This window comes from Python bivittatus, unplaced genomic scaffold (assembly GCF_059951505.1).
Source record: "Python bivittatus isolate LINGU-HERP-01145 unplaced genomic scaffold, Pbiv_v1 ctg000100_np1212, whole genome shotgun sequence".
NCBI lineage: Eukaryota > Metazoa > Chordata > Lepidosauria > Squamata > Pythonidae > Python > Python bivittatus.
In genome coordinates, this window is record NW_028277038.1 from 1,916,847 (window position 1) to 1,935,515 (window position 18,669).

Below are 18,669 nucleotides of genomic sequence, written 5' to 3' on the forward strand. Positions count from 1 at the left end.
GTATTTCCCAAGCTTTATATACTTACAGAGTCCATGACAACTGATTTTTCCAAAAACACATCTTTATTTTCCATAACATTAAAACTAGTCATTTTCTGAAAATTTGCTTTTCAAAAATAACAGCGCACTATAATTTTTGGACTCCGGCAGAACGCAAGCAAAGAAGCAATGGCGAAGAAGGTGAAGAGTATAAATCACTGAGACTTTAGTGACAAGAAGCTGCTGCTTGTGGGCTCGTCCGAGGTTTGTGTCTCTGTCACCACTTCCATCGGTTCTGGAATAGGTAATCCAAGAATGTCCTTTGTGAACTGAGCAGCTGTAATTTCCTCTGGGATTTCCTCCTGAATCAAGTCATCTGCACCTGGACAAAGGGGAAAGATGATGTTAGAATTTGGTGTGACCTGGAAACAATGTAAGGAACGAGGTCTCCGCAAAATCACTTTATCAGCAAGCAATACTGAATTGAGTTTTGTACTTTGACTACAGCGTGGCTATTCTTATATTCCTGTTAATAACGGGGGAGGGGGGAGAAAAAGAGGGGGAGGATGTTGATTGGGACATAGTTCTGCCATTTTTTTCCAGTACTGGGATGGGAGGCCACTAGGGGATCCCAGGGCTCTAAGATGAACCGGACATTTGGCAAAAAGTCCTGAAGAAGGCAGTGGCAAACCACTACCTGCCAAGAAAATGGGATGGATACATTCATCAAAAATTGAGGGCATCTTTACTTTTAACAGTTAACAGGTATTGCTTCTTCCATTGAGTTATCTCTGTGAGGGAAGAGTAGCCTGTTGTTCTGGCTTTTGGCAGTAATTTAGATTTATCTGTTTGGGAAAATTCGAACTATTTTCCTCTCATTTGTTCCTTGCTCTCTCTAGTTTCATCCCAAATATATTTGAAACCCAGAAGCCAAGACTGACTAGGACTAAATCATCCTCATACACTTGTGGAATTAGACTGGGCATCTACAAAGAGCAAAGGCTGCAGCTCGGTGCCAGAGATCGGTTTTTGCAAAATGTGTTTTGAGTTGAGTACCTGTGGGATCATAGGTGCCAACCTCTGAACGGCCCCCCTCGGGATTGAAGCCCAGAAGAGTGGTGAGATGCTCGGCCAACTCCTCTTCGGTGAAATGCTCTCCTGCTTTAGGAAAACGAAAGCACTGTCACTGGATCAGAGCAGCACCACCGCCTTCAAAAAGCTTTTCGGGCTAAGCGCACACACCTTTATGCTGAAGGAGCAAAAGCAGGTCATCTCTGTTGATGGTGGCTTCATGGTCCTCGTTCTCATAGCCCAGCACTTGGAAGGCATTTTGAATTTCTTTCGATGCCAGCCCAAAGGCAGGCCGATGATTCACATACAGTTTGATAAAGTCCCCTAAATTAATATGGGTCACTTGCTTTCCAGTCTCCAGAAACTCACTGAATTTTACTTCATTCAACATGTCTTCAACCTAAAAGAAGAAACGAGGTTGGTGTGGCTCCCACCCTCATCAGGTTCAAGAAGTCTTTCAAAATCTAGCAATTCTCTAAGGCCCTGAATTTGGATGGGTGCTGAGCTCTGTAGAATTTTATTTGCTTGTGGAATTGTCCTTTCCAGATGCATAGGGTTTCTGTTTGGTTATTGTTTTTATTGTTTCATTATTTTTTAACACTATAAGCCTGCCCAAAGTTGGGCAGCCTCTAAATCAAATAAATTTTTAAAAAGTACACTATCTTAAATGGCGTTGCCCCTGGAATGCTTTGACAAGTCCACTGTAGGGAGGAAATGTCGCAAGAGTTGCTCAAAGGGCTGAGCTGGTTGCATGTGGAAGTGTCACATTCTCTCATCTCTCAACCCAGTTTGGAGAATGGGGACTCTCTCCTCTCTTTCCCTGTATCTGATTTGCAACCCTTGCCAGCCTGTAAAACCACAGTTCCCACGAGTTCCAAACTGTGGTTGGAGAAATCCTTCCAAGCCAAGAAGGCAGATGAGGAACAGTTAGTCAAAAGAAAGAAATCTTTGTGTTTCCAAGGTCAAGCAAGCCGCTCAGGGATCCTCCCCACTCACCCACCCCCAAAAACCCTCTGACCTGCTCCTCAGATGGGTAAAACCCCATAGCACGCATCACAAAGGGAACTTGCTCCAAGGGGATGTGGGTAGACACCTTCCTAGGTTCCATGGTGTTGATGCCTTGATGGCACAGCTGAGCATAGTAAAAATAGTCTTCTAGCTCCTGGATATACACAAAGTATCTTGAGTATGCAATAATACAACACAAGAGATTAACTGATTAGTTCAGTAGATTAATTAAATAACAATCCACTATTCTCTCAGCACTTCGGTCCTGATCCAATTCACCATTTTAAAAATTTGGGATAAAAAAATCTCTCCATTGCCCAAATAAAATTATTACAATAGTCCTCACTTAACAACCATTCGTTTAGCAGCTGTTTAAAGTTATAAAAGTTTAAGCAGCTGATAAAAGTGACTTAAAACCGGTCTTCACACTTACAACCGTCACAGCATTCCCATGGTCACATGATCACAATTCAGGCACTTGGCAACCATTGCACATTTATGACAGTTGCAGTGTCCTGAGGTCACGTGATTGCCATTTGTGACCTTCACAACCGGCTTCCGACAAGCAAAGTCAATGGGGAAGCCAGCAGGAGGTTGCAAGCTGCAGTCACATGATGTCTTGCTTAACAACTGCAACTGGGACTGCTGTCACTAAGCGGGTCGATCACATGATGTTTCGCTCAGCAAAATGTAGGGTTGCTAAGCAGAAGTACCTGTATTATTATTATTACCGTTGGTCGCATAGTCAGCCAGAGGTTTAGACGGGGTTTGACATTTTTTATTGTTGTCATCATTTTAACTTGTATGTCGCCTGACCCTCAACAACTCTGGGTGATTCACAACAATCAAACAAATTACAATAAAATCGACAAGACAAAAGAAAAAGATGAAGCAGGAGGTCTTTTCCTTTCCCTAGTCCGATTTTTTTGCTGCCCACCTCTGTCGGCATTCAGTGCCCCCTCCCCTCCCTTCTAAAGGGGTTCCTCGTCTTAATCCTGCCCCCGTCGAATCCACACGTGTTTTGCAGCGTTCCCCGAATGGCATCCCCATTGGCAGCCGGGGCAGGACCCTTCCCAGGAAGCGAGCCGGGCAGCCTTACCTTGAAAAACTCGCCATCTCTCCCCCCTTCCAGGAGGTTGTAGAACGGGACCAGGTCCTTGCCCCCCAGGGAGACCGCGGCATCCAGAGCGCTGGAGGAGGAGACAGGCGGGGGCCCCGGCTCAGAAGATCCCGCGGATAAGCCCTTCCCTCCTCACCTGCCTCCCCTCCACCACAAGGAAAGGGAGCCTCTAAACGGTCTCAGCGCCTTCTGAGTCCCTTTAGCAAGAGGTCCTTTTTCCTTTTTTTTAATCGGTGTTATTAAGAGGACGATCCTATATCCACCAGCTAAGAGGCTTCATGATTTGGAAAATGCCCTGCAATGCCTTAAGACAGAGAGAGGCTCAGCAGAACCCCCCTTAACCCTCTGCGGGCAAGACAGATCAGTGGGACCCCAGAAAGGAGGTGGGCTGTGTGCCGCCCCCAAATCACCCAGCATCCCAAACAGCAGAGTACGCAACTGGAAAGCCTACGCTGCTGTGGTGTCTTCTTTTATTGCTTACCTGCAGGTATCTGGACGCCAGAGAAAAGGGTCCGAGTTACCTCCAAAACACCTTCCAAAAGTTCCTTTTTCCGCCCAACAACGGGGAATATTGGGAAAACTGGGGCTCCTGGCCTCTTCTAAGGCATTTGCTTTTGTGAAAGGCTACCCACCCCACCCTGGAGGGGCTTGACAAACTTAACCTCCAGCTCAGTGTTTCTCAACCTTGGCCACTTTAAGATGCGTGGACTTCGGCTCCCAGAATTCCTCAGCCAACCAGCTGGCTGGGGAATTCTGGGAGCCGAAGTCCACGCATCTTACAGTGGCCAAGGTTGAGAAACACTGCAAGAACCCAGGCTTTTCCTCTTTAGGCCCCAGACATCATTCCCCCGCGGGCCAGAGCCACGCGCTTTGCACCATCACTTACTCTAGATTCACGTCCCATTTCATCACCGTCAAGTCGCTGCCCCCCGCCGTGAAGAGGTAGCGTCCGCTGTAGGAGCAGGCGAGGTCGGCCACCCCCATAGGGTGGCAAATGAAAGCCGAGGACTTGTGCGGGTTCCCGTCGACGGGCAAGATCTGCAGGCCAATCTAGGGAGGAAGACGGAAGGGCAACCAGTCCCCCCCAAGCCCTGCCTGGAGGGATTTTAAGCCTCAAAGGAGAGGTTCCCTCTAAGGCAGAAGGCCCGGGAAGCCTTGTGGGCGCTCCCACGAAATGGCTGCCAGGGAGGGGACCTGCCCGTTCGTGGAAGAGTTGCCAGGGTGGATCTGTCCCACCACAAGACTAAAGGCAGCAACTCCCCCCTCCGCTTCACCCTTTTCCTCGGACAGGCTGGTCCCTACACGCATTTCCTTAAACAAAACGCTACACGGGGCTGGGACTTCGTCCTGTGGCATACCAGTTTCTCGTTTAATGTTTTAATTAAATACATTAAAAAAAACCCAAATATTTAGAGTCGTGTGGTGAAACGGAGCTTGGCTGGTGCCCGAATAGACCTCTGTGGCCGAGTGGCAGTGGTTTTTTTTTCCCCCCGCGCTGGCCCTCTGCCACCAGCCTCCCCGAGCAAAGCAGACCGTCTGTGCATCCTCCTGGTGCAGGAAGTGGGGGAGAGAACTCCAAGGAGGAGGAGCAGCAGCAGCAGCAGCAGCAGCAGCAGCAGCAGCTTAATTGAATGGGGAGAAAGTTGTTTGCCCCACATTTGGTGTTCCTCCTCTTTACCCCTAAGGCCGATGTCAAAGCACCCTCATTTGTCACCTACGGTACCTTATCTTTTGTGATGTAGGCCAGATACCGCTTCTGGAGATCATGGCCCTCAGCCAATGGAAGGATGATAATCTTCTCAAGAGGAGAGCCATACGTGGGTCCCAAAACGGTCTTTCTAAAAGAAGCACACCATGAACAAGCATCACAGCCCCAACCAAACCCACCAAGAGCAGATCCTTCTCCCGTTGGCTCTGTTAGCTTCCATCACAGTGAATCATGTTGCCTACGTCATGGTTGGCAGACTTGCACTTCATAAGCCAGGACTGCCTGAGATGGCGCAAGATCTAAGCTGAAACTCAGCATAGAAGCCGTAATATCTGGGTCTAGAGAAGAGACATGGCTAAAGGCAATTTAACGACATTACATCTTAGTGTTTGTGGGAACCAAACCAGTGCATTGCATATAAGACTTTGGATTGTGTTTGCTGGAAGACCACCACAGATCGATCTATCATCTCTCTATCTATCATCCATCCATCCATCCATCCATCCATCCATCCATCCATCCATCCATTCACCCATCCATCCATCCATCCATCCATCCATCCATCCATCCATCCATCCATCCATCCATCACAATTATATCTCACCTTTCCTTCAGGAACCCAAGGCAGTGGGCACAGCTCTCCTTTCCATATTCCCCCAACAACAACCCTATGAGATTGGTTGCCTGGGGCGGGGGGGCAGGGAGGTTGGCCCAGAGTGACCCAGAGAGTTTCTGTGACTGTGGGGGGACTAGAGCCTGGGTCTCCTCACTCCTAGTCCAACCCCACATTGGTTCTCATTACAGAACAGAGCCTAACCCTTTGAAGAAATCGTTTCCCCAGTTAGCTACCTGCACAACTTTGTGGTCACATTATAAATCTTCATTTTGTAGTGATCGTTGGCAGTGAGGAAAAAGTACTCGGTTGTGATGGGGGGATACCAAGCAATATATTTGGGGACCGCACTCTGCTCAATACGGTCTCTTCGGATTACCACCAGCTCATCTTTGACGGTACTCTCCAAGTCGTATTCCACCTGAAAACCAAGCAGCACAGATCCAGGAATGGGGAAGTTCAGACAACCTAGTCTTTGCTTCGTTGTTCTACAGTGAGACATGTCAAAGTGACATCACTGGGTCTGCTGTTGGTTAGGCAAGTGGACTGTCACTGACCCAGCTGAGTCGACCAACACAGTGAGCCAAGGATTAGCCACTTGTTCTATTCAACTCAAAAGGCTATCAAACCTTCCTGTTTAGGCTGGGAATTTTTGGCCATATCCTACTATGGATCCAGAGTCATCCTGATTCCCAACTTGTTCTTCAGATCCCATCTTCCTCCTTGACTCCAGGCCAGCCTCCTTTGTTCTGAGATCTCAGCTGCCTAGGTCAAAAGGCTGATAGCCTTTTGAGTTGAATAGAACAAGTGGCTAATCCTTGGCTCACTGTGTTGGTCGACTCAGCTGGGTCAGTGACAGTCCACTTGCCTAACCAACACTTTTCCAGAGGGTGACCCCCCATTGGGCAGCCCAGTTTCACCAGATGTGCCCAACCATTGGACGTACCAAGAGCCGGTCTTCTCCGAGACTTAAGAGACGTGGCTCATCACTGTCCAAGTGCACCCCAAAAAGAAGGGTGCGAATTGGCTTGTAGTGGGAGTGGAGGGCAGCTAGGCGATCCCAGACTTTCTTCTCCTCTATGACCATTTTTTTGTAAAGGTTCAATGACAAGTTTTCATCCTAAAAGGCGAGAAAAATCACCTAGAAAGGGAAACCAGCATTTTGTGTCTCCCTTTCCCTTCTCAATAGGCAGCATTTGGACCAACTTCTCCACTCTGGTCCCTCAAGATGTGGTGGACTCCATTGCCCATAGTTTCCATTCAGGCTGGGATAGAGCCTTGGATGAGGACAGGCTGAGCAACCTTTTCTTGGATGTGCCCTACCCAACAGCACCTTATGCAAGATCGCATGAGGTTTTGCCCTTCTTTCAAGAAGTTGACATTTCTGGCGCGGTTTCAGAGACCTTGAAGGGGATGGATATAAGCATCTGCAGAAACCATGAAGACATCAAGAGGATGTCTTGTGGGGGACAACATCATTGCTCAAATGTACTTGCATCATTTGGCACCACATGATATCTCACGCACAATGTTGTCATGACGTGCAAGATGTCACCTGCCCCCACCTTTGTTCTCCCATGGATGTCCACAGGGACATCTGCCTTTGAGAGAGAAAGTGGTGGTTGTGTAGGTGCCACAATACCAGCTCCTAGCTTTGGACAAAGGAATCTAAATCCCAGCGTAGCTACAATGATCTCAGACTAGATCCATTCCATGGAGAGCTACTAGGAACGATGAAGCCATAGCCTAAACAAGGTGTGGCCCGTGGGATACAGAAGTGGGAAGAGGCTGTGGTAAAAGTCCACCATTACTTACTGCAGTGGCAAGATATTCAGAATTGTGAGAGAAGCTCATGATGGTGACCGGGCCTTTTGAATATTGGAAAGGTTCCGGACAGTCGTTTTCCAACGATATTGAATCAAGGATATAAACACTCCCATTCAGGAAGCCAGCAGCTAGCAAGGAACCTAAGATGCACATTGAAAAACAGTTGTTCCAAAACTCTGGCTTTCACAGCAAGGTTTTTGGGATTCCTGAGACATTGTTTTTTCATAATGAAGTGGAAGCAGTAATAAAGGAATAGCTCTGCATGGCACAATAACATGCTACATTAGCAATACCTGTCCCCATAAACAAAATCCTTCTATCATGTTTCTCAAAAATAACTCCTAACAACTTTAATTATGAGGGTCCTCCATGCAGGTCCATCCCCCTCCAGTACACAGCGCCATTACTGATCAATTGGGCCACAGAGGACAGACAAATTAAAGCGCTCTACTGAGGTAGGAAACAACCAGAGATCAAAGCCACCAGAGGGAAGCTTCTACTTAAAGGTACCCTTGTTCCCCAAAGGAACTATGTACCTTTAAGTAGAACTTGACTGTAGCACTTCAGCAGTGAACTGTAGACAGATTGGTGCTGCAAGTGAGTTTTAAGCTTAACAAATCTACCTGTCAGGCTTGCAATTATGATTGGAGGCTAATACTAAAAACATTGCAGTGCAATAATTGGCAGCAAATTTTCTGGATTATCTGGGTCCATGATGGCAGTTCCTGACTTTACCTAATTAACTAGGTAAGAGTTGGGGAAAAAAGCAATGTAATGACAACTTAGGGCATTTTCTCTGCAGTGGTCCACAGAGAGGCTTCTGATAGGACAAAAAAAAAAACCCAAACAAACCCTAACTCTGACTGGAATTTGAGGGCCCAGAACAAAGTTGCTTCGGAAGAAGGACACTGCATAGAGTGATAACAGCTGCAGCCATTTGATACCTGCTCAACCAGCAGTTGCAAATTATTCTTTGGACAGGTACTCTAATTGTTTGGGATTCCCTTCCTGGCACAGAAACCGAGTCCTGGGGAGAGGAGCTATTTCTAACTTCAGAATGACAGAAAATATGAGGAGGACCAAGTACTACCATCATGATTATAACAGAGGCTGCTGATGCTTTCGCCCTTAAAAATTCGACTGACAAGGTATTTATGGAGTGTGTAGCTCCACACTTTCAGAAGGCCGCAGTAGCTCCCCTTGGCCAGGAGACTTTTGCTGGGGTGGCAGACGATGGTGTGAACAGCATCCTTTGGTTCCTCTAGGCACTTGGTGACTTTCGTTTCCTCTGACTGGATGTGAATCACCAAGCCGTCCAAGGTGGCCAGGATGAAGTTCCTGCCTCGGGGAGCAGAAGGTTGCATATCACAGAACTGGACATCTAACCAAGGAGGAAACCCAAGAACTGCCCGGCCTGCAGGAGGAGCTCCGTTCAATCCCATCAAAGCCGCCAGGATGAAAACCTCTGCAGGGCACTGAGCTCCCCTTTGCTGCTCACCTAACAACGAAGGGTTTGCCATCCAAGGTGCAAGACTCAGGGTACTTGGTGATGTCGCCAGGGGACGCAGGTTTCTTGGAGAAGGAAATGGACTGGATGGGTCCCAGTTTAAACTGGCTGTACCAGTGCATCAGCTGCAGGTCCCCATCGTAGAATTTCACGTGGCCTCTGACGTCGCAGGTCACGAAGAGTCTGGGAAGGAGCGTTGGCAGTAGAGATCAAAGGATAAAGCAAAGGCCAGAAACGGTTTTCTTTTTCCTTTCCAGCCGCCGGGTTCTCGAGGTGGGCTTGCTGGAAAGGAGTGCCTGTTGGCGGGCTGGAATTTGAAGATAAAATAATAACAGGAGCTGGGACAGGGAAAAGATCTGGCGCTCTTTCGGGGAATTCTGCACTGAAGAGAGCTCCAGTTTTGTCAATGACATCGAGCAGGCATTTCCCCCCAGACCGGAAAACCCGTAGCAAAATACAAGATTGCTCGAGGGTGGGACGTTGAATTGCAAGAAAGAAGTTAGCCAGAGAATTCCCGGCTCTTTCACAGAGCTGCATCCTGGAATTCAGGATTGGGGACGGTGGGCCACTCTGCCCTCCCTTCTCCAGGTTAACGCATGCTGCAGCACCCTCTGCTGGCCAAAATGGGAAAAGCTTCCCGAACGTTAATTGTATTATATATTATTATTTATTGAACGTTAATGATATGATCGTTTTCCCTGTGTATCATTCAGCAGGTAGCAGCCCCTGCCTGAGTCAGAAATGAAATCAGGCCAGGCTTGGTTAGTGCTTGGATGGGAGGCCACCAGGAAATGTTTGGGCAGCAAGCTAGACTTGGAAGTCAGAACCTCACGCCAGAACCTCAACAGTCAGCCACCTTCATAGTGTTATCAGGAAAACTACCAACCCCAACCCTCAGTGAGGTGTCCATGGAGCTCAATTCAAGGAACTCTTCGATTTTACTTGTCGTCAGGGCAGGGGTGGGGCAGGGGAGGCTTTTCTGGTGGTGGGGATGGAGGGGAGCCCACCCAAAGACTGTTTCAGCATTTTCAACAAGGGCACTGAGCAGTACTTTTTATTCAGTTAGGGGGCAGGCCAGAAAGGACACCCACAGCGCTAATTAAAGTAAAATCTCAACAGTCATGCCGAGGTGCCCTACAAGTTGTGGAATTCATGTCATTTGGGCAATGGTGCTGGGATGTGCAGGAGGTCCCCCTGCCGTGCCCGGCAGAGGCTCCTGGGCTTACTCATCCGTGATGGCCAGGACCGTGATGGCGTCCTTCTGCAGATGCACCAGCTTGATGGCTTTCATGTTGTACAGTTTCTCACATGCAGTGGAACCCTTCAAGGGCGAGCAAACAACATCCCAGATCACCAGCTTCCCCTCTGACGTGCTGCTGATTGCTTGGGCAGAGTTGAAATGGAAACGGGATTGACTGAAGAATCCCACCGCCTTGTTGAAAGTCTGTGGGAGGGCGAACGGACCACTTTGGTAACGCAGATCGGGAAGAGAAGAACAGGAGTCATGTTCCAAAACATCTACTCTGAAGACATTGGCCTGCATCTTCTACCACATGTCTTCGATTTCCATCCTTCCATTCATTCAGGAGCTCACAGCGGCATACAGAATGCTCCTTCATATTCCCCCCCACACAACATCCCTGGCCAGGCGCTCTTTCTGAACCCTAGCTGGTTGGGTTCAGAAGGAGCGCCTGGCCCAAAGTCACTCAGGAGGAGTGAGGACGGGGTCTCCCTGTTCTGAGTCCAGCACCTGAATGACTCCATCACACTGGCCTCTTACTTAATCTCATTTCTTTATTGTAGGAAGCGATTCTAGACTGGTGCCTGGGGACACCCTCTTTGGTGCCTGCCCCAAATCGCTTTCATTTTCTGCTTTAGGAACCTGTCGCTTAAGACATCTAAATGGGAAACTGGCCTCCAGAATCATCTCCAGAATAATACATCATCTTTATGAGGAAGAATGCCTGGGTTCCAGGGGTCTGCATACATTCGCTCCCATCTAGAATGAGATCCTGCAAAGAACGCAGCATATCACACGCCTATCAGAGTCTCCGGAAGCTTTTTAGACAGGGACTCACTTTGTCTGTCAGGAGAGGAGCGTGGTAGTGCAACCCATCCTCCTAGAAAAAATGGAAAGGGGAGAGAGATCAACCTCTACAGGCTCCCCGAAGGCAGCCTGAAATGCAGACGTCCACTGTCCTCTGCAGCTGAGTCTGAATTGTCACTGGTCATCAAGATGACTAACCTATCCCAAAACACTTCCTTTTGCATGACCTCAGAGGGAATCATTTGCAGCCAGAGTTTCAAACATTTGCGGGGGGGGGGAAGTATTGTGGATCAACTGGGTAAATGTGCACAGTGTCGCTGGCCGCACATCGCACATTCTGCTTTGGCTCGTGGGGGGGAGAAAGGAAGCACAGCCTGTCCTGCCAAAAAACACAAACAGACAAGCTGAGCTTATCTGGCAAGCTGAGCCGTGGCGGGATTATTCAGTTTTGGCTTAGCGTGGTGGATGAACTCGGCCAATTGTGGCTTACTCAACAAACTGTGGTGAAGAAATGACGACTTGGGGCAACAGATGAACCAGGTTAGTGCCCCGCTGCCTCTAAATGCTTAATGAGCATCTGCAGCCCCAAATCCTGCTGCTTCTGTCTTTGGGGTGGAGGAGACAGGAACATCCTTCTTCCTTCCAAGCCTGCTCAACGTGTTTGAACCAGAGCATCAAGAATTTCCAACTGCCGACCCTGCTTGCTGGGAATTCTGGGACTTCCTTACCCATGAGTAGAAGACGACTTGGCTTTCACTGTTGCTCACCAGCTCCTTCTGGGTTTGGCCACTGAACGCAATGTAATTCTGAAAGAAAGACACGTTCAGTGTTGACCATCCCCATCAAAATGCAGTTCATACCTGAACTCCCGGCAGGGGCCCAGTTTCGTGTCCCGAGCCTTTGCAGCTCTTTGCTGTGACCAGCGATGATTATTTTGCTTTTAATTCCTGCAGAAATAAAGCTGGACAAGCTTAGGAGGAGGACAGAGAGCTGGCGGGACGCTGCTGTTCTCCCCTGCCACGTCCCGTCGGTCAGCTAGAAGCAGCACTGTGTCAGATCAATGGCTGCAGCAACTGGCCACGGGCAGCTGTGGTGCAAGTTATGGGTGCATCACTGAGGATTTGGGAAGTGGAAACAGTGGTTCTGATGAAATGCTGGCTTAAGTTTGCAGCCTTTGGAATTTCAGGAGGGAGAAACTATCCACCCCTGCTGGGAAGGAAGGGAATGCTGCTGGGCTGAGGGGGATTTACTCCCATTATGTAAAGGAATATTATAGGACAAAAACCAAGTATCCACTATTTAGGAATAGTTTTTCTACCTTCCTCTCTTCCATAAACTGTAACTTGCCCACTTACGCCCTGAAGAGGTCATTGGCCAAATCTTGGAGGGGAAAAAATAAATCATCATAATCCCTGCGTCGCATGCCAACAATCAGAAGGTCTGACCTGGAAACCAAACTGGGGCAGGATTTCCACACTGCAGACCGGCTTTGTGTCCAGCGTGGTCCACCTCCAAATGGAAACTTTCTGAGATAAAGAAGAAAACACTGGGGAGCCGGAGAACAGAGTGCGTTTCTAAACTTCGAGAAGGTCGGGGTGCCTATCCAAGGCTACGAACTGAACCGGGCCCCTAAAGCGAGCCTTCCCCCTTGACCCCGATTGCTCTCCCTCTGACATTTAAGAAACCCTAGAAAACGCTTCCCTTACCTGCACCTCTCCAGCCCCCAGTGTAGCCAGAAACTTGGAATCGTGGGAAATGGTGATGGCGCTGACTCCACCTTCGGGGTGACTGTCGAAGATGGTGTGGACAGGAACCCTGAGCAACAAGGCGTGTGCAGCTGATTGGGGACCAGGGTCTTAGTGGAAGGCTCCCAATTTTGTGGGTGCCAACTTAGGCATCTGAGCTGGGGGGAAGACTCGGCAGGGCTGTCGGACTAGACCTGGAGACCCCCAAATCTTTGCACACCTGAACATTCAGCGCGGTTAGTTGAACCGGGCAGCCAAGTGACCAGCCAACAAGTGGCTAGCTTTGGACCAGCAAAGGTCTTTGAATGGTGAAGCCTATTCTTTCATTCACTGAGCTGGACCTGGGACCCCCAAGTCTGATCTGCTGGTTCCACAGCAAGGAACCAGCAGGTCCTTTTCAGCTGGGAAATTGCTTGGGAAAAAGCCGTTCCCTATTCCTGCTCTCGTGGTCACTGCAGACCGAACATTTTGTTAGATGCTCCAAGGAGACAACTCAGCTTAGATGAGCTGGAGGTAACATGGTCTCCTACAGAGAAATATGGAGGCATGTTCTGCAGCCGCCAGATCCTTACGCAGAGTAGCTGTCCCAGACGATCACCAGGCTCTCAGGACCTCGGTCGGCCGTTGCAATCCACCGCCGGTCATCGCTGGCACAGATGCAAGAGATGCAACTGGAATGTCCCTACGAGACACGAGGTCGTCTCAGGAGAAGCAAACATCCTTGCCGGGAGGGTGCTTTGCCCCCACCTGGACACATCCCCCCCCACACAGCGAGCATATTCTCTCGAAACAGGGGTGTTTTCATGAGAACTGCAGGTATGGGCAACATTGGTGATCCAGAGGAGGCCACAAAGTCAGTGGTGCTGGGCTTAGGAAGCCAGTTAACGGCTTTTTGTTTCGCATTTAACTGACACGGACCTATTTTAGGGTTTATTCTATAACTACCCATCAAGATTTCAGGAGATGAATTCTGGAGGGTGCGCAATGGGAATTCAGGTGCTGGATCCAGCCCTGGTGTCATCAAGTTGCCCCACTCCTACCTTACTGGATCCCTCTAGACCAGCGTTTCTCAACGCTGGCAACTTTAAGATGTGTGGACTTCAGCTCCCAGAATTCCCCAGCCAGCACATAATACACGTACGTTCACAACTCAAGTACCATTGTCGTCTTTTGGAAAGAAGCGTGTGGGAAGCGTTAGTACAATAAGATGCTAGAAGCTCTGCGCTCTGGTCAGGAATGTTCTCTCGGACCTAGATTGCTTATAGTCCCGCACTGTGTACATTTCCAGAAAAAAATGCAGATTTGCCTGTATAGGTGTGTGAAGAGACCTTCAGATGCTTTCATCTTTTCACCCTCACAGCGTGGAGCCATTCCACCCGTTGGCTGGGCTTCTATCCCGTGCTAAGCCACAGAGGTGCCCAAATATGATTTAACGCAGCGAGCAAACCTATCTGCCATTTCTCCCATGAAAGATGATTCCTAAGGCTCAGAAGAGACGGGGACTGCAGCAACACCAGAACTTGCTCTTACCTGCAGGAGATACTGTTTATTCCTGATGAGGTCGTGGATCACGGCCACCTGAGCAGAAACGTACAAGATCACCTGTTGGTCTTCGTCGAGAAGGTTGAAAACGGGGAGCTGGTTGTTGTAGCCAAAGACCCATGACAAGCTCTGGAAGATCAAAGAGGCCAGGATCAAATTATTTTCCCAGACATCCCAAAGGATCATCCAGACTAACCCAATCAGCACGTCCCGGGGGTCGGTACAGAAATCTAGATCAGAGAAGGCATTCATCGCCATTAGCTGTCCTTCCCCTTTTCGACCCGCACTCACAAGAGGGTGATCGGAGAGTGGCTTAGTCTTCTCTTCAAACAACATCCCCGGGAAAGCCGACGACACGATAGAATCTTCCTCCTGGAGAAGAGTTGCGCTGCTGGCAGGAGTTTGGGTCCTGGAAGTCTCACTTTCCTTTAGGGAGGTCCCTGCCATTGTCTCTAGACTGGTCACGTCACTATTACTTGGTGGCCCTTGGCTTCCGTGGGACAGCTTGGACTTATCGGTGGCCAAGGCAGGAGCCGCTGCACCCTCTCTGCTTGTGGCACTGCCGGGTTTTGAGGGCACGAGTTCTTGGCTGCTCCTTTGAGTGGGCTCCTGCTCCCCGCGTTTGGGACTGTCTTTCCCCGCACGAGCCTCTGTTCTGGCTTCTGAGAGTTTTTCGGCGCGAGCGGGGCCTCTTTTATCGACCTGGAGGGCAGGACTCTTGGCACCCTCTCTTTCAGCTGCAAAGAGCCTCTCTTTTACAGAAGGGGCTGAATCAGAGCGCGCTTCTTTTGACTGCAAGAGCTCACTGGATATTTGGCCTTTTGGCATTGGGATCCTGATTGCGTGTTCCTAAGTGGCAAAATACAATTTGTAGCTGAGCCTGGAAGATGCACCCCAATTCCTCCTCTTCCCTATCTCCTATTTTGCCTGATTTTCAATCTTTCGCTGGATTATTCCATTCTGCACCCCCAGCCACACAATTCAGAGCCCTCCTTTTGGACGATGGAGACGTCCCCAGCCTTGCTATTAAACAGGATGGCCCAACTGCCTCCAGTGGCAAATGATTATGATGACTAACCTTATAATATTTTACTACTCTTGTATTCGTAACAATAATTAAATTTGTATGCCATCCGACTCCCAATGACTCTGGGCAGCCCGCAAGTAAAAACATTTAAAAAATACAATAAGGGACATAAACGAAAGAATAAAAGATGCAAAGATGACCAGAACCGGACTGAAACGGAAAAGAAACAAGTCCAGGGTGGCAGCGAACATGCAGCTGTGGGTATCCTGCAGCCTACATGCAGCTGTGGGTTATCCTACAGGTAAAATGGAGAAGATTACCTCCTTGGCACCCTCTAGAACAGTGTTTCTCAACCTTGGCCACTTGAAGATGCGTGGACTTCAACTCCCAGAATTCCCCAGCCAGCATGGCTGGCTGGGGAATTCTGGGAGTTGAAGTCCACGCATCTTCAAGTGGCCAAGGTTGAGAAACTCTGCTCTAGAAGTAAGACTTAACTAGGTGTCTCGATGATTCAGCTTGCCAATCGTTATTTGCCTTAATGGAGGGATGCTAAAACCCTGGTTCTAAGGAGTTCCAGCAAGTACGGTCAAGGGCGAGCAATGCTGGAAGTTGCAGGTTAGCAACGTCCAACGGCTTCCAGGTTCCCGGCCTGGCTTAACACTTACGCTAAAAGGTATGACAATCGGAGGACCGGCTTTCCACAAAGAGATGCTGCTGCCGCTTCTCCCCGAGAGGAGCCCAGCTGAAGCTGCTCCAAGAAGCTTTCTTCCCACCGGCTCGGCCACCAGGACTGGGACCTCTTTCTGTTGGTCTTGGGTCTCCTGGCTGAGGTCGTCGGCCTCCTCGGGAGGAGCTTCTGGCACTTCCAGGAGTTCCTTGGAGGTCTTCTCTGAGAGAACCCTCCGGAGGCTTTCCGGTCCGTCCCTGCCTCCCTCCATCGTCCCCTGCAAATATCCGTAGAGCTGCGGGAAAGCGTTGGGATGGCGTTAGTCAGAAAAGGACGGTTCCCTTCCGCAAAGGTCTGGGATCATCGCAAGGGGGGACAGGTGGGAGAGCAAGAGTGGGGGCTGAGAAGCGCGTCCAAAGTCCCCCTGTGGATCTCCCCGTTTCATTTTGAGGACTGGCAGAGCGGCCAGCAACTTTTAAAAAATGGGTACCAGTTCCCACGGCGTCTAGGAAACTTTGGCCCCACGGCGTCGCCCCCTTTCCCATCTTTTGCAGGTTAAGATGCTGTTGGAGACCGCAACTGCCTAGACCGGTTTTCCTCATCCGCTGGCAAGTCCAGATCCTGGCTTGCTCAAGCAACCACGCCTGATGGGTTGAAATCCAACCTCCAGGATGTTCTTGAAAGTTAAGCCGCAATGCCCACACGGTTTCCTTGACCACCACAGAGAAGTGGTTTGCCGTGGCCTTCCTCCAAGATTTCGCTCAGAATTCCACTCTCACCTACGGGCCCAGCATCTCCTAGTGGTCTCCCTTCCAAGGTCTAACCAGCCCTAGCCTTCCTTAGCCATTTTCAAGAGAGCCAAGCTCTACGTTAACGCCACCAAAACGAAACATGACCGAAGAAACCACGCAGCACACAGAAGCATTTGTTTGGAAGAAACCCGTCTTTGCAGAAACCTAACTTCTATATTCCACCCCAGTCGTAGCATTCTTTTTCCCCGAAACAGGTGGATATTTTCCACGTTTTCTTCCCTTGGTGGCCGACAGAAATTTCCAGAGTCATTTAAATCCTCCCGGGGTTCAGCGTTTGGACCGTTTCCCCGTCTCCCCTTTTCCAAAGAGCCCGCCCTCACCTGCCCGCCCTCCCCAGCTCACCTGCCGGGCTCCAACTGCAGCAGCAGAGCAGCGACTGTTTGCATCCCGTTCTGGTTCCCATAGCAACCGCCGGGCGCCAACAAACGGCCAGGCCGCAAAGCCACCCCGTGGCAGGCTTGGCGGGCCGTGCCAAGATTGGCTTCCCCGAATTTCCAAGGATTCAAGGCCGGGCGGGGGGCAGAGCCTGGTGTGACGCAGCTCCCTCTCTTGTCTAACCAGACACCCCCTCCCCAAAAAGAAGCCCTAAACCAGGTGCAAAATAGCAGCAGTGGGAGAAAAAAACAAAAAGTAGACGTTTCAGATTAACATTCTCAGCTTTGGACTACAGTGGCCGAGCTTCAATCTCTAGAGTGGCGTTTCTCACCCTTGGCCACTTTGAGTGGACCAACTCCCAGAATTCCCCAGCCAGCATGGGGAATTCTGGGAGCCGAAGTCCACCGATTCTTATAGTGGCCAAGGTTGAAAAACGCTGCTGTAGACCTTGGGAGAACCACACCTAGATTCCTTTTTTTTTACCATGATTTCTCTTTTCCCAGGATATCAATCCTTTCAGATGCTACAGTCCAAAAAAAAATAAATATAGCACACCAAGAGTAGGAAAGTTGAAACCAACCCTCCAAAAAACTAGAGTATTTGCATCTCAAGAAGCCCTCTCTGGTCAACCATACATTGAATAAATATATGAAACCATAAGATAAGCTCTAGAAGCCATTTTGGCTTGAACAGCCCCCCATGTGGCCCAAAAAGATTTGGGTCCCAATCCCCAAATTGTTTGGTTGACTTTGCTGTTAGATTATTTTAGTCTGTTGGATTTAATGGATTTAACATTTTTAGCTGTTTTTGTGTTTTCTAGTTTTGTACGCCGCCCAGAGTCCACTGGAGTTGGGCTGCCCATAAATTTCAATAAATCAATCAAAATAATCCAGCCCTTTCCTTGCAAGTGAGAAAGTGGTGCTGTGGGGTTTTTGCAGAAGATGTTAGATGAAAGGAAAAAAGTTTTCATTCCAAAGGGTCCCAGCTTGACTCTTGGGATTTTCAGGGTTTTCAGAAATGAGGAAAGGCTTCAATTGACAAGGCTGAGCTGACTCTTCAATCCACAGGCAAGAAAAGCAGCAGCTACATGGAGTTTCCCTCCTTCTTCCTGATTTTGGTGCCACGTCCTAGAGACCAGGAGCAGCAATTATAGGCTGACCCTGCTCTCCAAATGAGGACCTTCTCTGAAGAAAAATCAGGCCAAAGAAAGAGGATTTGCGCCATCGTTTGTTTTCCTCTTCCCTCACCAACCTTTCCTCCTTTTGTATCTGGTCTATTATGCAACTACCGTTTTACACTTTGGCATATCTGTAAGAATGCCTAAAAAGCATTCTGTAAAAGTATTCGAATAAAAAAGGTCGATTCACATCTCTAATATTAGAAAGGAAAGCAAGCACTCATCCATTTAAAACACCTACGTTGTAACAAGGTTTGGGAGAAAAGATCACTTTCCTGCAGATCTTCAATTCTGTAGCATTGATTTCCAAGGCTTGCATTGCTAATCACTGTACTGAATGCCTTTAAAAAAAAAATTCAGGATGACTTTTATCCTAAGTAACAATACAAAACACATCAAGTAAGGTTTCAGTGCGCTTCACGGAAATTGTCAAGGAAGAAAAAG

At 49.0% G+C, this 18,669-nt stretch overlaps 1 protein-coding gene across 1 annotated transcript; it reads right to left on the bottom strand.

Moving 5' to 3' along the window:
* Nucleotides 1–62: 62 nt before the first annotated feature.
* CFAP251 (cilia and flagella associated protein 251) lies at nt 63–18,565 on the bottom strand. The gene is made up of 21 exons (XM_025163074.2): nt 15,860–18,565; nt 14,459–15,016; nt 14,156–14,296; nt 13,198–13,307; nt 12,587–12,695; nt 12,326–12,406; nt 11,609–11,686; nt 10,912–10,953; nt 10,060–10,277; nt 8,825–9,016; nt 8,417–8,664; nt 7,315–7,466; nt 6,446–6,619; nt 5,736–5,920; nt 4,902–5,016; nt 4,065–4,228; nt 3,158–3,248; nt 2,069–2,212; nt 1,222–1,450; nt 1,036–1,137; nt 63–361 (listed from the first exon to the last, which is right to left on the bottom strand). The coding sequence occupies exons 1-21, from the start codon at nt 16,130–16,132 to the stop codon at nt 195–197; spliced, it is 3,573 nt and encodes a 1,190-aa protein (XP_025018842.1). The 5' UTR covers nt 16,133–18,565; the 3' UTR covers nt 63–194.
* Between the last annotated feature and the right edge of the window lie 104 nt (nt 18,566–18,669).

Coding starts and splice junctions, on each gene's coding strand:
- CFAP251 (XM_025163074.2), bottom strand. CDS start 16,132: ATGGAGGGAGGCAGGGACGGACCGGAAAGCCTCCGGAGGGTTCTCTCA. Junction 8,665..8,824: donor GGCAAACCCTTCGTTGTTAG/GTGAGCAGCAAA, acceptor TCCCCGAGGCAG/GAACTTCATCCTGGCCACCT. Junction 6,620..7,314: donor CTGAATATCTTGCCACTGCA/GTAAGTAATGGT, acceptor CTCGCCTTTTAG/GATGAAAACTTGTCATTGAA.